The sequence below is a fragment of the Carcharodon carcharias genome, chromosome 2 (assembly GCF_017639515.1).
Source record: "Carcharodon carcharias isolate sCarCar2 chromosome 2, sCarCar2.pri, whole genome shotgun sequence".
NCBI classification, from domain to species: Eukaryota; Metazoa; Chordata; class Chondrichthyes; order Lamniformes; family Lamnidae; genus Carcharodon; species Carcharodon carcharias.
In genome coordinates this window covers 56,527,413-56,544,445 of record NC_054468.1, presented here as the reverse complement: position 1 = coordinate 56,544,445, position 17,033 = coordinate 56,527,413, and the positions used below count along the sequence as shown (strand labels likewise).

Genomic DNA, 17,033 nt, shown 5'->3' with positions numbered 1-17,033 from the left:
TAGTGGTCACAGTTTGGAAATGCTGTCCCTTGGTGAGTTGTTACAGTACAGTTAACAGCCTATACCAACTGCAGACAAAGTCCGTCAGTGCGGGAAGAGCGAATGTTTAAAGTGGTGGTTGAGGTGTCAGTCAAGCAGGCTACTTTCTTTTGGATGGTGCCAAGTATTGTTGGAAAAGTACCCATTCAGATAATGGGGAGCATTCTATCACAGCTCTGACTTGTGCCTTCAGGGTGGTGGAAAGGCTTTGGGAATTCAGGAGAATACACCACCGATTACCTAGCCTTTGGCCTGCTCTTGTAGCCACACTATTTGTGTAGCTGGCCCAGTTAGCTTTCTAGTCAGTCTGGCCCTCCGGATTTTGTTTTGATGGTTAATTCAATTACAGCTGATGTTGGGTAATATTCTCAAAGGCTGTGTTTAATTTTGAAAGTTCAAGACACATTTATAATCCAAGGGTACCCTCCAGAGTTGAGCTTTCTGTTTGCAAAACTGCTACATATGTCAGGGCTGTAATGGCTCTGAGAAGTCACCATGTATATTCCCAGGCAGTAGACTAGAATTTATGATGTGGCAGAAATTCCACTGAAATGTGGTTGGGCATGACACTTTTTTTATTCATTCACAGGATGTGGGCTTCGCTGGCTGGGCCAGCATTTATTGCCCATCCCTAGTTGCCCTTAAGAAGGTGGTGGTGAATTCTGCCCGCTCATCTGTCCTACCAAAGACTAGCAAATTTTTAGGGATTGGCCTTATGCAGATGCTTCTGGTGTTACAGCCATCTGTGTCTGGACACCCGCCATGGGGAGAAGGATGGAAAATTGGTATGTCCAGGACTTTAGTCTTAGCAGTAACAAAGGAGCTGCTCCCACCTGGGCACGGTGTGGCATCTTTCTTTCCTGGAAAAATGAAAAATGTGTTAAGGGATAGAATGCATCAATAACCCTGCAATTGATTGACCTTATTGGAGTAGACATTTAACTTTAAAACATCAACAATGCTGGACACCAGCATGTTACTGGAATGACTGTCACCCAGCATTGCTAAGGCAGCATCAGTGAAGAATTTTATCCAGTAAGCAGGTGTGATCACTAGCTAAGATTTTTACGTTCCAATGTTGAGAAGGTTATCGCAGCTAATTGAGTTTTGGTTCTTGCTACATAAAAGACAGCTATTCTACTTGTGAATTCTCAGAAGTTCTTATAAAGATCTCATTACTTCTAGTATTTTGGAGCATTCGTACTAGGATAGGGATTCAAGAACAGAGAGAAAAACTAGCACATTAATAAAGTAGGAATGTAGTTGGGAAAGGAAGAAGAGAATTAAAAACTTCAGGTTTGATTTCAGTAGGCAGCTTCTGCAGAAAACCTCTGGGGAGAATTTTCCCCCCATCAGGGTGGCTGGGAGGGAGTGGGCGCGAATGGGTGTGCCGCCGTTTTGCATGGGCGGGCACCCAGCGTGACACTCACCCAGAAATGCTGAGCGTTCCCTGTGCGGGTGGGGGGGGGAGAAGGGAGAGTCGGGGCCTGCACTCTTTCGCACGCATGCACATGAAATAGCACAGAAATCTCCCTGAGAGTGCTGCCTCAGGGAGATTACTTTGACCATGTAGAATTGAAATAAGGGAAAAAAAATTACGTGAGCTTGGACATGTCAATGAATTTTAATAACATTTTTTATTTATTTTATAAAGCCTTCATGAAAACTCATCCCGCCCGTGGATGAGGTTCCATGATAAATGTGAAGGCCACCTGGGCTCCTCGCCTGCCTGCCAGCCCTGAGGTTAGACGGGCAGCCCTGTTAGTTGTTTCAAGTGGTTTTTAAATGGCCTCAATAGGCCTTTGATAGTTTGGCGGGCACGCAGCTGACTCCGGTCCACACCCGCCAAGCTCAAGATTGGAATGACGCGTGGTGGCATCGGGACGCATGCCCGACATCCCCGCGTGTCATTCAACACGTTGGCGAGCGGGGCCCGCCCCCGCATGCCAACCAGAAGACTCAGGCTTCTGTTTCAGTCTATATGGCTGAAAGTAACAGTGCAATTAAACTCCTGAATGATGAGAATATCTTTGATTAACATTTTTAAAACTCTCAGCTACGGCTAGTTTTTTAGGAGAGGTTTAAAAAAGAAAGAAGAAAAAATCATTGAGTGAGATGCTTATGGAAATTTTATTAGAAAGAGAGATATACAAGTCGTAATGGTGTGACCATATCATGAGGGCTCAAGCATTTATGACATTAAATTATGGTTGACCAAGTAGGTTTAAAAGTTGGGTGTTTATGCCCAACCGAAAGTTAAAATCAATGGAAATGAAAATTGACCCTTTCTATAACCTGTGTCCAATCCACAATACAGGTTTTACATCCCAGTGGCAATTTGAAAATCTACGCCAGATGTAGCAACTGTATGTAGAGATAATCAACTAGTTCATGCTGTGGTCCGGACAGTCATACCCTTTGAAATGCCACTAGTTCCAAACTGAATGTTGGGGCATGATAGGGAAATAATTGGAACATTGCAGTTTAGAAAGTTCTTTTACAATGAAATTGGATACATCTGGTAAAAGATGTTTCTACTGTTGCAGAAAAATAGGCAGAAGTAATATCCAGTCTGAGACAAAAAGGAAGTGTGTGGACTGATGACTACCTAAGAACATGAAAGAATTTTCATCATCAAAACTATGATCACCTCTTTGCTATAGTTAGAGTGAAAGTAAAAAATAAAATAGTTTCTTAGTGATGATATGTGAAGTAAAATGGAAAGAGTGAAGAGTGAAATTGTGTACAGGAAAGTAGAGAACAGAGGAAAAAGGGGGTCCTAATGTAATTTATTGTGTGTGTTCAATTTTTAAGCAGATGTCAGAAGAAATCTTCAAAAGGGATTTTTTTCACCTTTGGTTTGGGAGGGGCAATTGGAAATTATAAGGGTGCACAATTCAATTCTTTATGAATTGAGATTTAATCCAGTTTTCCTTCTCTTGTAATGATTTAATGCTAAGGAAAACCTAATGCTCTTAAAACAGGAAGTCCAAAGTTATCAAGGAATGCTACAAAGCCATCTTTGGCAGACTTCATCTTGGATGCAATATGTGAGCCAGATTTTGTGGTTGTACTGATAGCAAAATTGTCAGCTTTCGCTGTCATTTTGAGACTCTCAGCAACCTCTGGTGTCTGCACATGTGCATTTAAGCACAGAGGGCAGAATTTTACATCCCACAGGGTGGGGGAGGTGCGTGCCTGACCCAATTGGGTGTAAAATTGTGCGAAATGATGTCAAGCGAGAGTCCCGATGTCATTGCGCACTCGGACAATATTTCGCTTGGTGGGCACGCGCAAAAGTTGGAAGCACGCCCACCAACAGTTAAGAGGGCAATTAAGCCCACTAACGGTGCAATTGTCTCCGACCTTTTGTGGCCCGTCCAACCTTACAGTTGGCGAACAGGCAAATTGGCCAGGCGGCCTTTACATTTTTCATCAAACCTCAACCAAGGGCAGGATGAAATCTCCGTTATGAAATTAAATAAAAAATAAATATCTGTGCTTAGCATTTTTATGAGGCATGCTTTCAGGTGCTTGATTGTGCTGCACGGACAAGATTTTTGCAGCATTTTACACCTTTATTTCATTATTTGCAGGGCTGCAGATCCCTGAAGCAGCTGTCTGGCTTCAGGGAGCTCTCTCACAGAGCTCACCCACACCCGTGATGATGTCATCGCCCGTCCCCATTCCGGCAGTGCTGAGCTTTTCAGCAGCCGTTTCTCACTGGCTGGCCATTAATCGGCCAGCCAGCGTGAAACTGCGGTTGAGGGCCTGTTTCTCGGCCACTCCCAGGCCCGCCGATCGCACGTGCATGCCAAAGGTAAAATTCAGGCCATAATGTTTAATCCAGAAGTTGTTGTTAGTGATACCCTGTTCCTCCACAGGGTGCGCTGTTGAACTCTCCACTAATAGAAATCTTTTGAAACCCCTTCTATGCTACTAGTGTCACAGTTGGAGCCCTTGAAAAAGTTATGCCTTGCAGAATGATATTTAACTGGGTTTTTAACGGTGTGATAAGTTCATAATTACTGCTGAACAATCTCAATGTGATTCATCCCTTTGCACAGGCCAATTATATGGTGACAACGCTATTAATTATCCACATCACTGAATGACATCACTGAATGAGTCGTGCATTCTTATCATTAATTCTGCTCTCATTGATTTGGCTGATTCTATTCTATCCATGTATCTCATGCTAAGATGTCTGGTGTGAAAAGAGAAAATAGAGAGAAATCAGGGAGAAGATATGGAAGTGGATGATGGCACAGTGGGAAATAGTGTTAAAAACTGGAGCTGAATTAGCTGAAATGTTTCACACTGCATAGCTCAGGGGTTAGATGCTGTTTCTATCATAGTTCATATAACTTAAGTAAAGTTATATCTTCATATACTTCCCTGGGCACAACCTAGCACAATTATTTTTTTCTAGTGCTTTTTTCTCCTTGGGTGAATGCCACAGTCATGCAATGTATATTTCACCCTTAGGTCAGAATTTAATAGTCATAGCAGTGGGTCTGTCCACTGGCTGGAGAGTAGTTGGCAGTTCTTCCGGGGCCACTCCAGGCCCCTTGCACTGATTTAATTGACATTAAGTCAAGCACCTATCTGGTTGACAATGGGGTTCTCAGCACCTTCTGGGGTAATTCCCCACCTCTGAGAGCTGCCAGCCTATTAGAGGCCAGCAGCTTTTATGTACTAGCAGCACCGCCTGAAGCAGTGGATATAGCTGGTATTGCAGTAGGCCCAGGCCGAAGATTGTCCCTGGAGGAAAGGTAGTTGAGTCGGCATTGCTGAGTTCAGTCAGGGTGGCCCTGGTCACAGAAGTCAGTTTAAAGGGCAGACAGTGTTCTTCTAGCATGGACAGACCTTGCTGCTGGTGGGTGTCTCTGTTGTGCAGAAGGAACCCTGCCCACCAGGCCACAGCCATACCTGCTAGGGTTCATCAGGCAATTCGCAGAAATGGTGTAGCCCCCCCCACTACTGGTTTAAATGGCCAGTCAAGACCCTTAGTTGGGCTCTGGGCAGGATGACCACCCTCAATGTACAATCCTGGTCTGACTTAATCGGGGGTGAGTCGGGAAGGTGACTGGGTATATCTTCCTGCCCGATCGTATTATCTCTCTCTCACCTCCCAGCCTGCCTCCAGAGGGTGGGGGGAGCACTAAATTCCACCCTCAGAGCAGTTGGATAGTATATAACTTGGATCACTGGAGCTGCTAGATTATATGCTGCAACTTACAATCATTCACTAAATACCCTCTTGTTATGGAAAGTCAGCTACACAGAGGGCTCACAATTAACCCCCGAATGAGAATAAAAATAAATGTATGTTCAGGGAACGAGCTGATCATTGAAGGAGACGCCAATATATATGGCCTATCATTAAGTGTAGTGGATAGGATTTCTTCATCTTAGAGCTGATTACAGTCATCAGCCAGAGCTAACTAGGATCCTTTCGGGAAGCATTGCTTATCTGATTGAAGGCCAGGAACAGGCTGGAGTTGGAAGTCCAGAGTAAGATACTATCTCAGATTCACCAGGCCATTAGAACATGATCTCCCACAGATGTCTTGATCAGAATGCCATAGTTCATAATTGAAGCAGTAGATCCTAACAGCCTATCCATTTCTTTCTAAGTAGCAAAGCATTAAAAGAAAAAAAAATTAATGAACCATGAATAAACTGGAAAGTCTCTTTAATCTCTAAAACAGAATGTGGAATCCATATGCTGGAGTAACATTCTGATTGATTAATTTTATATCCTCTTGCACACTAGTCTGTACGTTCCAGATGGAGTTGCATTTCTGGTCATTATTTTGGTATGTTGTATTTCAATTCCCAAAACCAGATTATTTTAAGGGATGTATTCCAATTCTACATACCAGCATTTTATTAGTAATCACGCTGACTAAGGGGAACAATAATTACATCATGTTTTCAGACATATTTCAAAAGTTTGAACTTTAGTAATCTGACCCATCCTTTGACATTGAGTTTTTTACATGATTGCCAAAATACTTTCTGTAGTAGTTTCTTTATCATTGAATTAATTTACTCACGTTTGGAATAATTGGTTGATTATTGAATATTTTGTGATTCATAGTCCCATTATTATTACAACTATATAATTATAAAAAAGAAAATTGCATTATTTTTGGAACCAAGCTTTATAAGGTACAAGGTTAAAACCCAGATGGTTCTTGTTGGATACCTCCAAAGCTATAACATTTTGCCTGGACATCAGTACAAATTCCAAAGAATGCCTTTAGTACTTGAGCATGGCTGATTTCATGTAGACTATCTGAAGTAAAATGGGATAGTTGAGCAACGTCCTTTTGTTGCACATGCATGCATTCCAGTCAGATATTTAAGGAACTGTAGTGGCAATATTAATGGAAGTGGTTGAGGAAGTGAATATAAACCTAGGGGGGAGAAAATTGGATTTTTAAAGCATAGATTTTCAAGCTGGGGTCCCTGAGTATATCCCATTTCTGTGCCTGACAACTGATTTCTGCATTTGCTATATGCATATGACTTCTGTTACTGTATTCTAAGTTGTTTGGTACCGCGAAGATCATTATTGGGGCCTCAGCTATTTACAGTCTCCATCAATGACAGATTAGGGGAGTCAATGTAATTTATCTAGGTTTGCTGACAGTACAAAGGTAAGTGAGAAAGTAAGCTGTGAGCATAACAGAAAGAGGTCACAGAGAGTTATAGACAGATCAACTGAGTGGGCAGGAAAATAGCAGATGGAATATAATGTGGAGAAATATGAAGTTACCCATTTTGGTAGGAAATATAGAGAAACAGCATATTGTTTAAATAGTGGGAGACTAAGAATTGTTGGCATTCAGAGGGATCTGTACAGCAAGCAATTAAGAAAGCAAGTGGTGTGTTACCCTTTATTAAAATTACATTAAATGACAAATATTTTGAGGGAGCATAAGATTATGAAGTCTTACCACAATCAGATAGGACCTTGGTGAGACCACCTCTCAAGTACTGTGTACAGTTCTCGTCTCCTTGTCTGAGGAAGGATATACTTGCTTTAGAGGGAGTGCAACAAAAGGTCACTAGCCTGATTCTTAGGGCAAGAGGGTTGTCCTATGAGGACAGTCCAAGTGGACTAAAGACCTATATTTCTTGGAGTTTAGACAAATGAGAGGTGATCTCATTGAAATATATAAAACTCTTAAGGGGCTTGAAAGCGTAGATGTTGGAAGGATGCTTCCTTGGCTGGAGAGTTTAGAACTAAGGGCTATGATCTCACAATAAGGGTCCGCCATTTAGGACTGAGATGAGGAGAAATTTCTTCACTCAAAGATTGCGAATCTTTGGAATTTTCCAACCCAGAGTAGTGCAGATGCTCAATCATTTAGTATATTCAAGACAGAGATTGATAGATTTTTGGATATGAAATGAATTGAGAGATCTGGGGATAGGGCAAGAAAGTAGATTAGAAGATTAGTCATAAACTTACTGAAATGTGGAACAGGCTGAAAGAGCTGAACCATCTGATTTTGCACCTGTTCCTTATGTTCTTAACACACATTTTAAGTAAGCATAGTACTGCTTTGATTTGGTATCTTACCCAGTCAGAGATTCAAGACTGCATCCATAGCATGTCGATGTTTGCTAAAGTCTTCTGGAAGGTGCATTAATATTTGCAGGCATTCCCACACACTGAAAATTTTGGGATATAATTAGCTACATTTTTAATGCAGTACTGCCTGGTATTGAAAAAGAACTGCTCACTGTAATGTTGATAAAACTATTAGCAGTGCATCCAGCGCACTAAGGAGGAAAAAATACCTTTGAATCCAAAATCAAACCCTGTGCATCATTACCTGCAGATTGTTGAGATAAACAGAATTGGGATAGTGGCACAATGGGGAGATGTTGGTGACGGGATGTAACAGGGAGAGGGAGAGGTGCAACCATAAGAGGTGGGAGGGTGCAGGGGTAGGGGTGGGACAAGCGACTGGGTATAGTGGGGAGGTGGGTGGTAGAGGGCAGTGCCTGGGAGAGGATAGGGGTGGGGGTGCTAACAACTGGGAGAGAGGGAACTGTGGCAGGGATTGGGGAGAATAGTGGTGACCGGGAATGATTATGGTGATGACTGCAGATAGGGTGGATATAGTTTGCAGCAGCTGTGATTTTAATATGGGGTTTGGAGAAGTACTTCTAATATAAATTTAATTTAGATTTCACAATTCAGTTGTCTCAGATCTTAAAGCAATTGCGCAAAGAAAATAGGAATGCTGTGTCATATCAATTTTACAATTAATTGGCATTCTGTTATTTACATTCTAGGTTTCAAGTTCATTTGTATAATTAGGGCAATAGTTACATGTTCATTCACAGCACTTGTGTATAACATTCATAAATTTCAGGTAAATATTCTCAGCAGAGTGATATTTTCTGCTTTTGCTAATCTTTTGTGGCAAACACATAAAACAATGAGCACTTGCATTTACTTATAAAGTATGGAACAATGCACTCACAAGTTTTTCAAAAATGTCTCTCAGCATTTCACACACAACAATTATTTTGAAACTCAGTATCCTGACTCTTATTTTGCACACAGGAGGATTTTGCATAAAGCAATAAATTAGTGGTATTGGTTGAGGCAGGAATGTTGGCGAGGACATTGGGAGATCATCTTTTGGGATCCTTTACATCCGCAGTAGTACATTGGATGTCAGCCTAGATTATGAGCTCATGCACTGAAATGGAATTTGAACCTATAACCTTCTGATTGAAAGTAGAGAATGTTATAATTTAAAACAAATTGCAGGCACCAATAGGGGGACAGATTTTTCTGCTATGGTGTTGACTACTATGGATAAGAAACAATTTCTATAGAATCTGAAGATTTCCCCAAAATATGATTACTAAGAACTGATTATTTTAAATGAGCACATTTCTCTCTTATCCACTGATTTATGCCCTAAATATACACTTAAAATTTGTCCTCGAATATACATTGAGAAAAATGACCAAATTTTCCCTGTTACATACTTAGCCACAAAAATCTAAATTTGGCAAAATTTGTACTACCTCAAGTTTGATAAATTGTTTCTGTTCAAAAGTGAAAGGACCCCAAAGCCCTTTTCAGTGTTCAGCTGTTAGGGTATGTATCAGAATGCCAAATGAGCTCTTTCACACGCACCTGCCTAAACTTTCCCGTTCATTGTAAGGTCTTGGTACATATAGCCAGCTAACAAATTAAAAGAACAGTTTTTAAACCCGGCTGGAATGAATATGATTCCATTTTCTATTTCCACCATGGCACACATTCTTAAGGACTAGCCACACATGGGGAAGAATTTTCAGGTTGGCGAGTGGGGGCGGGGCCCACTTGCCGACACATAAAATGATGCGCGGTGACATCAGTTATTTGTTAATTTATTTAATCTACTCTGCATACATCTTGAAAAGCACCAATAAGTACATCCTACTATATCAACAGAATTCAGTTTGGACTGAATTGTAGACTTTCAACCTTCAGAATGTAATTTAGATTTTCAGTTTGGCCGGTGGGCAGCCAAGTTGGCCATGCGCCCACCGAACTGTCAAAGGCCTATTAAGGATTGTTAAAAATTAATTAAAATAGTTAAATGAGCTGCCCGTCCAACCTTAAGGCAGGCGAAGAGCCCAGGCGGCCTTTGAATTTTTCATGAAACCTCATCCACGGGCAAGATGGGGTTTCATGAAGTTTTTATAAATTAAATAAAGCTTTCCATTCATGTTCCTTGACATGTCCCAGCTCATGTGACGCTGTCACATGACAGGACATGTCTTATAATATTTTCTTTTCTGTATTTACCTTTTAAAAACTTTAACTAATCTCCCTGAAGCATCTCCGTGCCTCAGGGAGATTTCTGCGCTCGTTCGCGCGCATACTTGACTCAGGGAATCCATCCCTCGCCTGCACAGGGAGCACACAGCACTTCTGGGTGTGCGTCACGATGGGCGGGCCTTAATTGGCCCGCCCACCTAAAATGGTGGGGCAGAACCAAACGGGGGTGCCGATCAAGTTCGCACCCGCTCCTTCTGGCCCCCACACAAACCCCTTGATGGGGGGAAAATTCTGCCCATGAGTGGCTTATAAGCATCTATTTAATCTATTGTTGTCTACTCAGAGGATTGAAGTCCTTTGGGATAAAGGAAGACTGATACTTAGACATGGATTTTGGCTACTAAGGTAGGTAACAACGGTTGGGAAATCTCCTGAATAGCTGGATCCGCCTCAGTTAAAAACTACCCCGAATTGTGGGATTTTCACTCTGGGAAGGGGGGTGAAGAGCGTGGAGGGGGAGGAGTTGTGCAGGATGGATTTGGGCCCACCAACCCTAAAAGCAGAGTGTGGCATCATGGGGGTAAGTGAATGCCATGGTAGACTGGTTAGGAGGTCTGCCTCAGTTCTCTAGGACTTTGTCCCAGTTGCTTTAGGAGGTTATAGACTCTCTAGCCCTCATCCTCTCACCCATACCCCATGGGCCCTCATACCCTCCATGCCAATCCATAGCCAGTTACCTAGTATCCACCATGGGCAGACCGCAGGAGCCGTGTGGAGATGAAATAAAATAAACTTCTAAACATTAAATACAACTCTCACTATAAAGACTTGATAGTGAGAAAATATTCATGAAAGCATCAAAGCTTTTCAATCTCCTCAAGTAGCTAATCTCTCATAAAAACAAACATACTTATGTTCATATCCCTAATACTTTATTAACCTCTTTAAACTGTCAATCAAACTGCGAACTTAGAACCCCCTGCGGAGATAAATATAGCTTTTATGACTCAGCTAAGCATTCATAATAAATAGCTTTTAGGGAAATATCAACAAAGAAATATACTGAAACTGCTCAAAAAGATGCTGTTCGAGCTGGCCTGTTAGTTAAAGCAGTTTAGCCAAGGCTTTTTCTTAACAATCACTGACAGCTGCAGCCAAATTATTTTTTACAACTTAAAGAGCAGGAGGTTTCAAAAACTTCAGGTCATGCCAGTTAAGCAAACCATATCCGCCCTTTAAGAGCATTTACATCTATTCCATAAATTAGTGACTCCCACACTGTGGTTTAAGGCCCTTGCAACATCCAAATTGGGTCTGTTTGAACTCAGCATTAAGTTCAAATGGCCCTGCAGGGTTCAAGTTTCCTGCTTGTGTGACTCACACCCATCCCTTCTTCCCTACCAACAAAAATGGAATCTGTCAGAAATGGGGGCGGAGTTTCTGCATCCAGGTTCCACCACAATTTTAAAAGTCCACAAAGTCTTTCTGACTCTGCGCATAAACAGTCCTTAGTCTTATCTTTCTGAACAACTGCATTTTTAGTTCCTCTAAAAATGAAATTGAAAATGTCTAAATTTCACCTATAGTTTAGTATTGGGAGTCATTTGAAACATTGGGCTGAATTTCCCACCCCTCGTCGGGGGGGGTTGTGTGGGGGCGGGCACAAACCCAATTGGTGCCCCCAATTGGGGATGTGCTGCCATTTTACGTGGGCAGGCCAGTTAAGGCCCACCCAGTGTGACACTCACCCAGAAGCGCTGAGCCCTCCCTGTGTGCGCGGTGGGGTGGGGGGGAATTCCCTGGAGGTGCCTCAGAGAGTTTAAGTTATGGAAATTTGAATAAAGGTGGGTAAAAAATTTAAGGACATGTTCCCTCATGTGAAACTGTCACATGAGCTGGGATATGGCCATTATTTATTTCAAAAAGTTTCATTTAAATAATAAACCCTCCATGAGACCTCATCTCATCCGTGGATGAGGTCATGAAAAATGCAAAGGCTGCTTGGGCTCTTAAGGTTGGACAGGCAGCTCAGTTAATTACTTTAATTACTTTTTCTTTGACAGTTTGGTGGGCTTGCAGCCGAGTAGGCTGTGTGTCCTCCGAACTGAATATCTGAATTATATGCAGTGACGTTGGGACGCCTGCACGTCATTTAATGTGTCAGTGAGCGGGCCCCGCTTCCCGCTCGCCGACGGGAAAATGCTGCCCCATGTGGCAGTCACCCCAGTTTAAATGAGTTGCTAATAGTTGAATCAAATTATGATATTTAGGTTGGGTAGGTGCAATTACTGTTTATCTCCTAACCTTCAGCTGCTTTCTATATAACAGTAATAGTAATGATTATTTCGTAAATCTTGTATTGAACTAGAAAAAATTGGATTCCAGTCCTTGTTGACTCAAGAATCTACCCTCTTGTTTCAGTGCCCTTTGAGGTAGAAGCAATTATTTCCCTCCATCCTGAATTTGACTGCTGGTCTATCTTTCTGGCAGGCAGAAGCTTCAATGCTTTCTTGTGGACTTTACCAGTATTAGTGAAGCTTTGCAGTTACCAGAATGATAAACCTTGAGCACCTACCCAAAGCCATCCACTCTTGTATAGTTGCAAATGGAATTAGTTACTACTTTGATGATGATACATTAGTTAACTGCAGTGAAATTACATTATGACTTTATTTTCTTCCCCTCCCTTAGGTCTTAAATGAATCCATTCCATCTTTGATTACCCAGCTGAAAGAACCCAGCTATAGTGACTTCATCCTAAATATGTTGGTGGATCTTGTGGCTTTCAATCAATGTGTCCTAGATAATTCCATTGAAAACCTGAAGGAAATTGCTGAAAATTACCCAAATCTGTTAGGACAAATTGCCAAGATTTTTGGGGCCATTGGCTGTATTAATGAGGTAAGTCCAAAAATTCTTCAGTATTACAAAAGGTGTGGGGCTTATTTTTGTTGTTGTTGTGTGCAATTTGATTCTACTTAAAGGCCTTGATGAAAATGGTTTTTAATGTGAGTACAATGTAAGTGTCATTGTGAATGTCATTGTATCTGAATGTATTTATCAATAGAAACAGGCAAAGTTAGAATCAGTTATTTGTTAATTTAATTAACCTACTCTGCATACATCTTGAAAAGCACCAATAAGTACATCCTACTATATCAACAGAATTCAGTTTGGACTGAATTGTAGTCATTCAACCTTCAGAATGTCAATAAAATACGTGCAAATGACTGATAATGGTCAGTCAGAGTAGAGCTGACATAGGGCAACATTTTCCACCCATCAGGGTGTGGGTGGGTGGGTTCGGCCCTGCTTGGGGGCAAGCTACTATTTTACGTGGGCGGGCCCAGCGTGACATCTGCTCGGAAGCGCTGTACGCTCCCTGTGCGGGCGGGGGGGGTGGTTTCCCTGAGCTGGGAGTGCGCTCTTTCACAGTGGAGATCACTGGAAGTTTCAAAAATTTTTGAGAATGCTGAAACATATTTAGAGTAGTCAGAGGAGCAAAGAGTAACTAAGAAAAATGTATAGCAGACGCTAAGCCTAACAAATTAAAATAATTCAGTGTCATATATATATATGGCTGGACAAATGTTATAATTTGTTATGAGAATGGGTTCTGTATTGTTTTCTTCCGTAAAAAACTGACAAATCATGAGAATTTTGATGGATTAAGAGATTTATCTTACCAAGGTTTTTTTCAAACATAGCTATGGACTGGCAAAAATTAATAGATGCATATATTAAGTCAATGACTTTTCACACTTTAAATGTAAAGAAAATCATTAGCATATTTTGTTAAAGTCTACACTTTTGGTTGTATAAATGTAATTTAAATATTTACTATTATATAATTATGGCTATTTTGCATAAACCTAGAACAGCAGAAATGTTTTATGACATTAAGTTTAAAATCCATAAATCATTTATTATGATTGTTTCATACTAATGAGTATTCAACTCTAGAAACAAACTGCCAAAACACACAAAAACAGTTTGTTGTATGTAAATGGTTTCTCAGAATTCTGTAGATGAAACACAATCTTTCTCTGGTTTAACACAGGAACTTTGTTGGGGCCACCTGGCCTCTATCCAGACTGTGGTGTTTTCATTTACCCCTCTCAAGAATATAAAATGATGCAGTGTCTTCTGATCATGACTCATACCATTTAAGGATATTTTATGTGTTGGAAGCTCATGCAGCTTTGGGTAGCTTGTTAGTCAGCCTCCCGTTACACACCGATATCTGACTTATGTTTCTGTGTAGGAAATCTTTTTGGTAACAAGGTTAATGTTTCCAAATTTCAGCATTTGTAATGTGTCTGAGATTTCTATTTGAGTAACGTTCTAATTGAAGCTGAAGCATCATCATCCTGTATGCATTTCATAACTAATGGTACTGAAGTGTTAACAACATAAGCTGTGTTACTTTAAGGCACAATTACATGTAAAGTTGTTTACCTCCCCCACCCCCTTTAGCCTAGTACAATGGATAACAAGGTTGCAGATTATTTTATCCTCCACATTTTCAGGATTTCCACTGAGTTAATTTCCAACAGTGGGTTCTCTTCCTGCTCCTAGATAATCACTTCGCATTCCCCAAGGATTTAAGTTTGACCCTTTCCTCGTGCTCATCTACATGCTGTTCCTCGGCAAAAGTATTGGCAGACATGGGCCTGGATTGTCGCTCCCAATTCTAGAGCACAGAGTTGGGACATTACCCGGCTCTGCAAACCTGACCGGGAGAAAGTGGCCCAGAAGGTTGGATTTTTGTTCTGGGATGGCGGGGTTCCCTGGGATTCGGGTCAGGCAAACCCCGAACCTATGTGGAGAATCCCAGATGCGGAGGTGGGCTGGGCGGAAGGCTGTCTCAGAGCACCAGCACTATGTTGAAGTTTAAAAAGCACAGCAACATAAAGCAGCCCTCCCCCTCACATGCCCTCACACCCCACACACTCCCCATGCCAACCCATATCACCTCATGCCTCCACCTACCCCCATGGCCTCTCATACCCTCCTTGCCAACCTATATACCCACACTCCCACCCCCTTTGCTCTTACACCTACCATGCCAACTCACCCAGTATCTACCATGGGTAGACCTCAGGACCCATGCTGATATTAAATAAAATAAAGTTCCAAGTGTCCATTGTAGACTTTTTTTTAAAAAACCCTGTCATTCACAAAAACCCATTTACTACATTTACATTCCTTCAACTGCATAATTTCTTATAATATCGAAAAATTTATTCAATTGAATAATCTTCTGTAAGAACAAGCATTGGAATCCATAGTCCCACTTCATCGAGTCCACAACAACTTGGAGCTGTCAATCAAACTTTGAAATGAGAAGAACCCTACTGTGATAAAAAACAATTGTGAAATCAGTGATATAGCACTAATCTACTAAAGCTGGCCCTAATACCTATGTCAACAGAGAAAGTGAAATAGCAAGCAATCATTTTTTAACACTCCAGACAGTTCAATGAGTTAAAGGGCAGGAGTTTTAAATGCCTTGATAGCTTGACTGCTCTCTTTGAGAGTTCATCTTGACACTTTCAACAGTTACTTTTGATAGTTCCAATGCATTTGTGTGCTTTTTATGCACATTGTCTACTTTTAAAAATCCAAAAGGGCACTTGACCTCCCCCAAAGGTGTCCCTGGCCCATATCTAAAGGGGTACTTTATCTCTCCAATAGGGTGCCCTGGTTGTCCAAAAGAATTTGCACACATGGGTTTCAGATGCATCTCACACAACAATCACACTTTTGGGTCCAGCTGCTGTTTTCTATGGGAAGCTGCTTCTGCGAAGTGCACGTGTCCATTGTTGCCCCCTCAAAAATGGTGGGTGCCATGTTCAGGTTGAGGCTTACCGGTTCGTGCCTTTTCCATCATTTTCACGTCATCGCGAAAATCCCCATGGAGTCAGCTTCCATGTGTAAATTTTGTTTGCAAATTTTGGTCAGTTTGGGTTCTGCCAGGGCAACTCACTGATCTCATTACAGCCCTGATCCAAATATGGACAAAAGAGCTGAACTCAAGAGGTGAGGTGAGAGTGACTGCCCTTGACATCAGGGCAGCATTTGACCGAGTATGGCATCAAGAAGCCCTAGCAAAACTGAAGTCAATGGGAATAAGAGGGAAAACTCTCCACTGGTTGGAATCATACCTATCACAAAGGAAGATGGTTGCGGTTGCTTGAGGTCAATAACCTCAGACCCAGGCCGTCACTGCAGGAGTTCCTCAGGGTAGTGTCCTAGGCCCAACCATCTTTATCTGCTTCATCAATGACCTTCCTTCCATGATAAAGTCAGAAGTGGGGATGTTTGCTGGTGATTGCACAATATTATCACTATTCACAACTCCTTAGATACTGAAGCAGTCCATGTCCATAAGCAGCAGGACCTGGAGAACATTCAGGCTTGGGCTGACAACTGGCAAGTAACATTCACACCACTCAAGTGCCAGGCAATGATTATCTCCAACAAGAGAGAATCCAACCATTTCCCCTTGACATTTGTTGGTATGACCATCTCTGAATCCCCTACTATCGACATCCTGGGGGTTACCATTGACCAGAAACCAAATTAGACTAGCCATATAAATACTGTGGCTACAAGAGCAGGTCAGAGGCGAGGAATCCTTTGGCTAGTAACTCACCTCCTGATGCCCCAAAGCCTGTCCACCATCTACAAGGCACAAGTCAGGAATGTGTTGGAATACACTCCACTTGCCTGGATGAGTGCATCTCTTGGCACCATCGAGGACAAATCAGCTCACTTTATTGGCACCCCATCCACCACCTTCAACTTTCACTCCCTCCACCACTGACACACATGGCAGCAGTGTGTACCATCTACAAGATGCACTGCAGCAACTCCGTCAGGCTCCTTCAACAGCACCTTCTAAACCTGCAACATCAATCACCTAAAAGGGCAAGGGCAGAGGTGCATGGGAACACACCACTTGCAAGTTCCCTTCCAAGTTTCACACCATTGTGGATTGAAACTATATTGCTATTCCTTCAATGTTACTGGGTCAAAATCCTGGAACTCCCTTCCTAACAGCACTGTGGATGTACCTGCACCACAGGGACAGCAGCAGTTCAAGAAGGCGGCTCACACCACTTTCTCAAGGGCAACTAGGGATGAGCAATAAATGCTGGCCCAGCCAGCGATGTCCACAAAC

General features: G+C 41.9%; 1 protein-coding gene across 1 annotated transcript in view; it reads left to right on the top strand.

The window, feature by feature from the left end:
- Positions 1–17,033, top strand: part of veph1 (ventricular zone expressed PH domain-containing 1) — a 244,254-nt gene that overhangs the window by 46,564 nt on the left and 180,657 nt on the right. Inside the window, exon 5 of the mRNA XM_041178084.1 lies at positions 12,539–12,748. Coding sequence (XP_041034018.1) covers positions 12,539–12,748 — 210 coding nt within the window. The remainder of the gene's footprint in view (positions 1–12,538; positions 12,749–17,033) is intronic.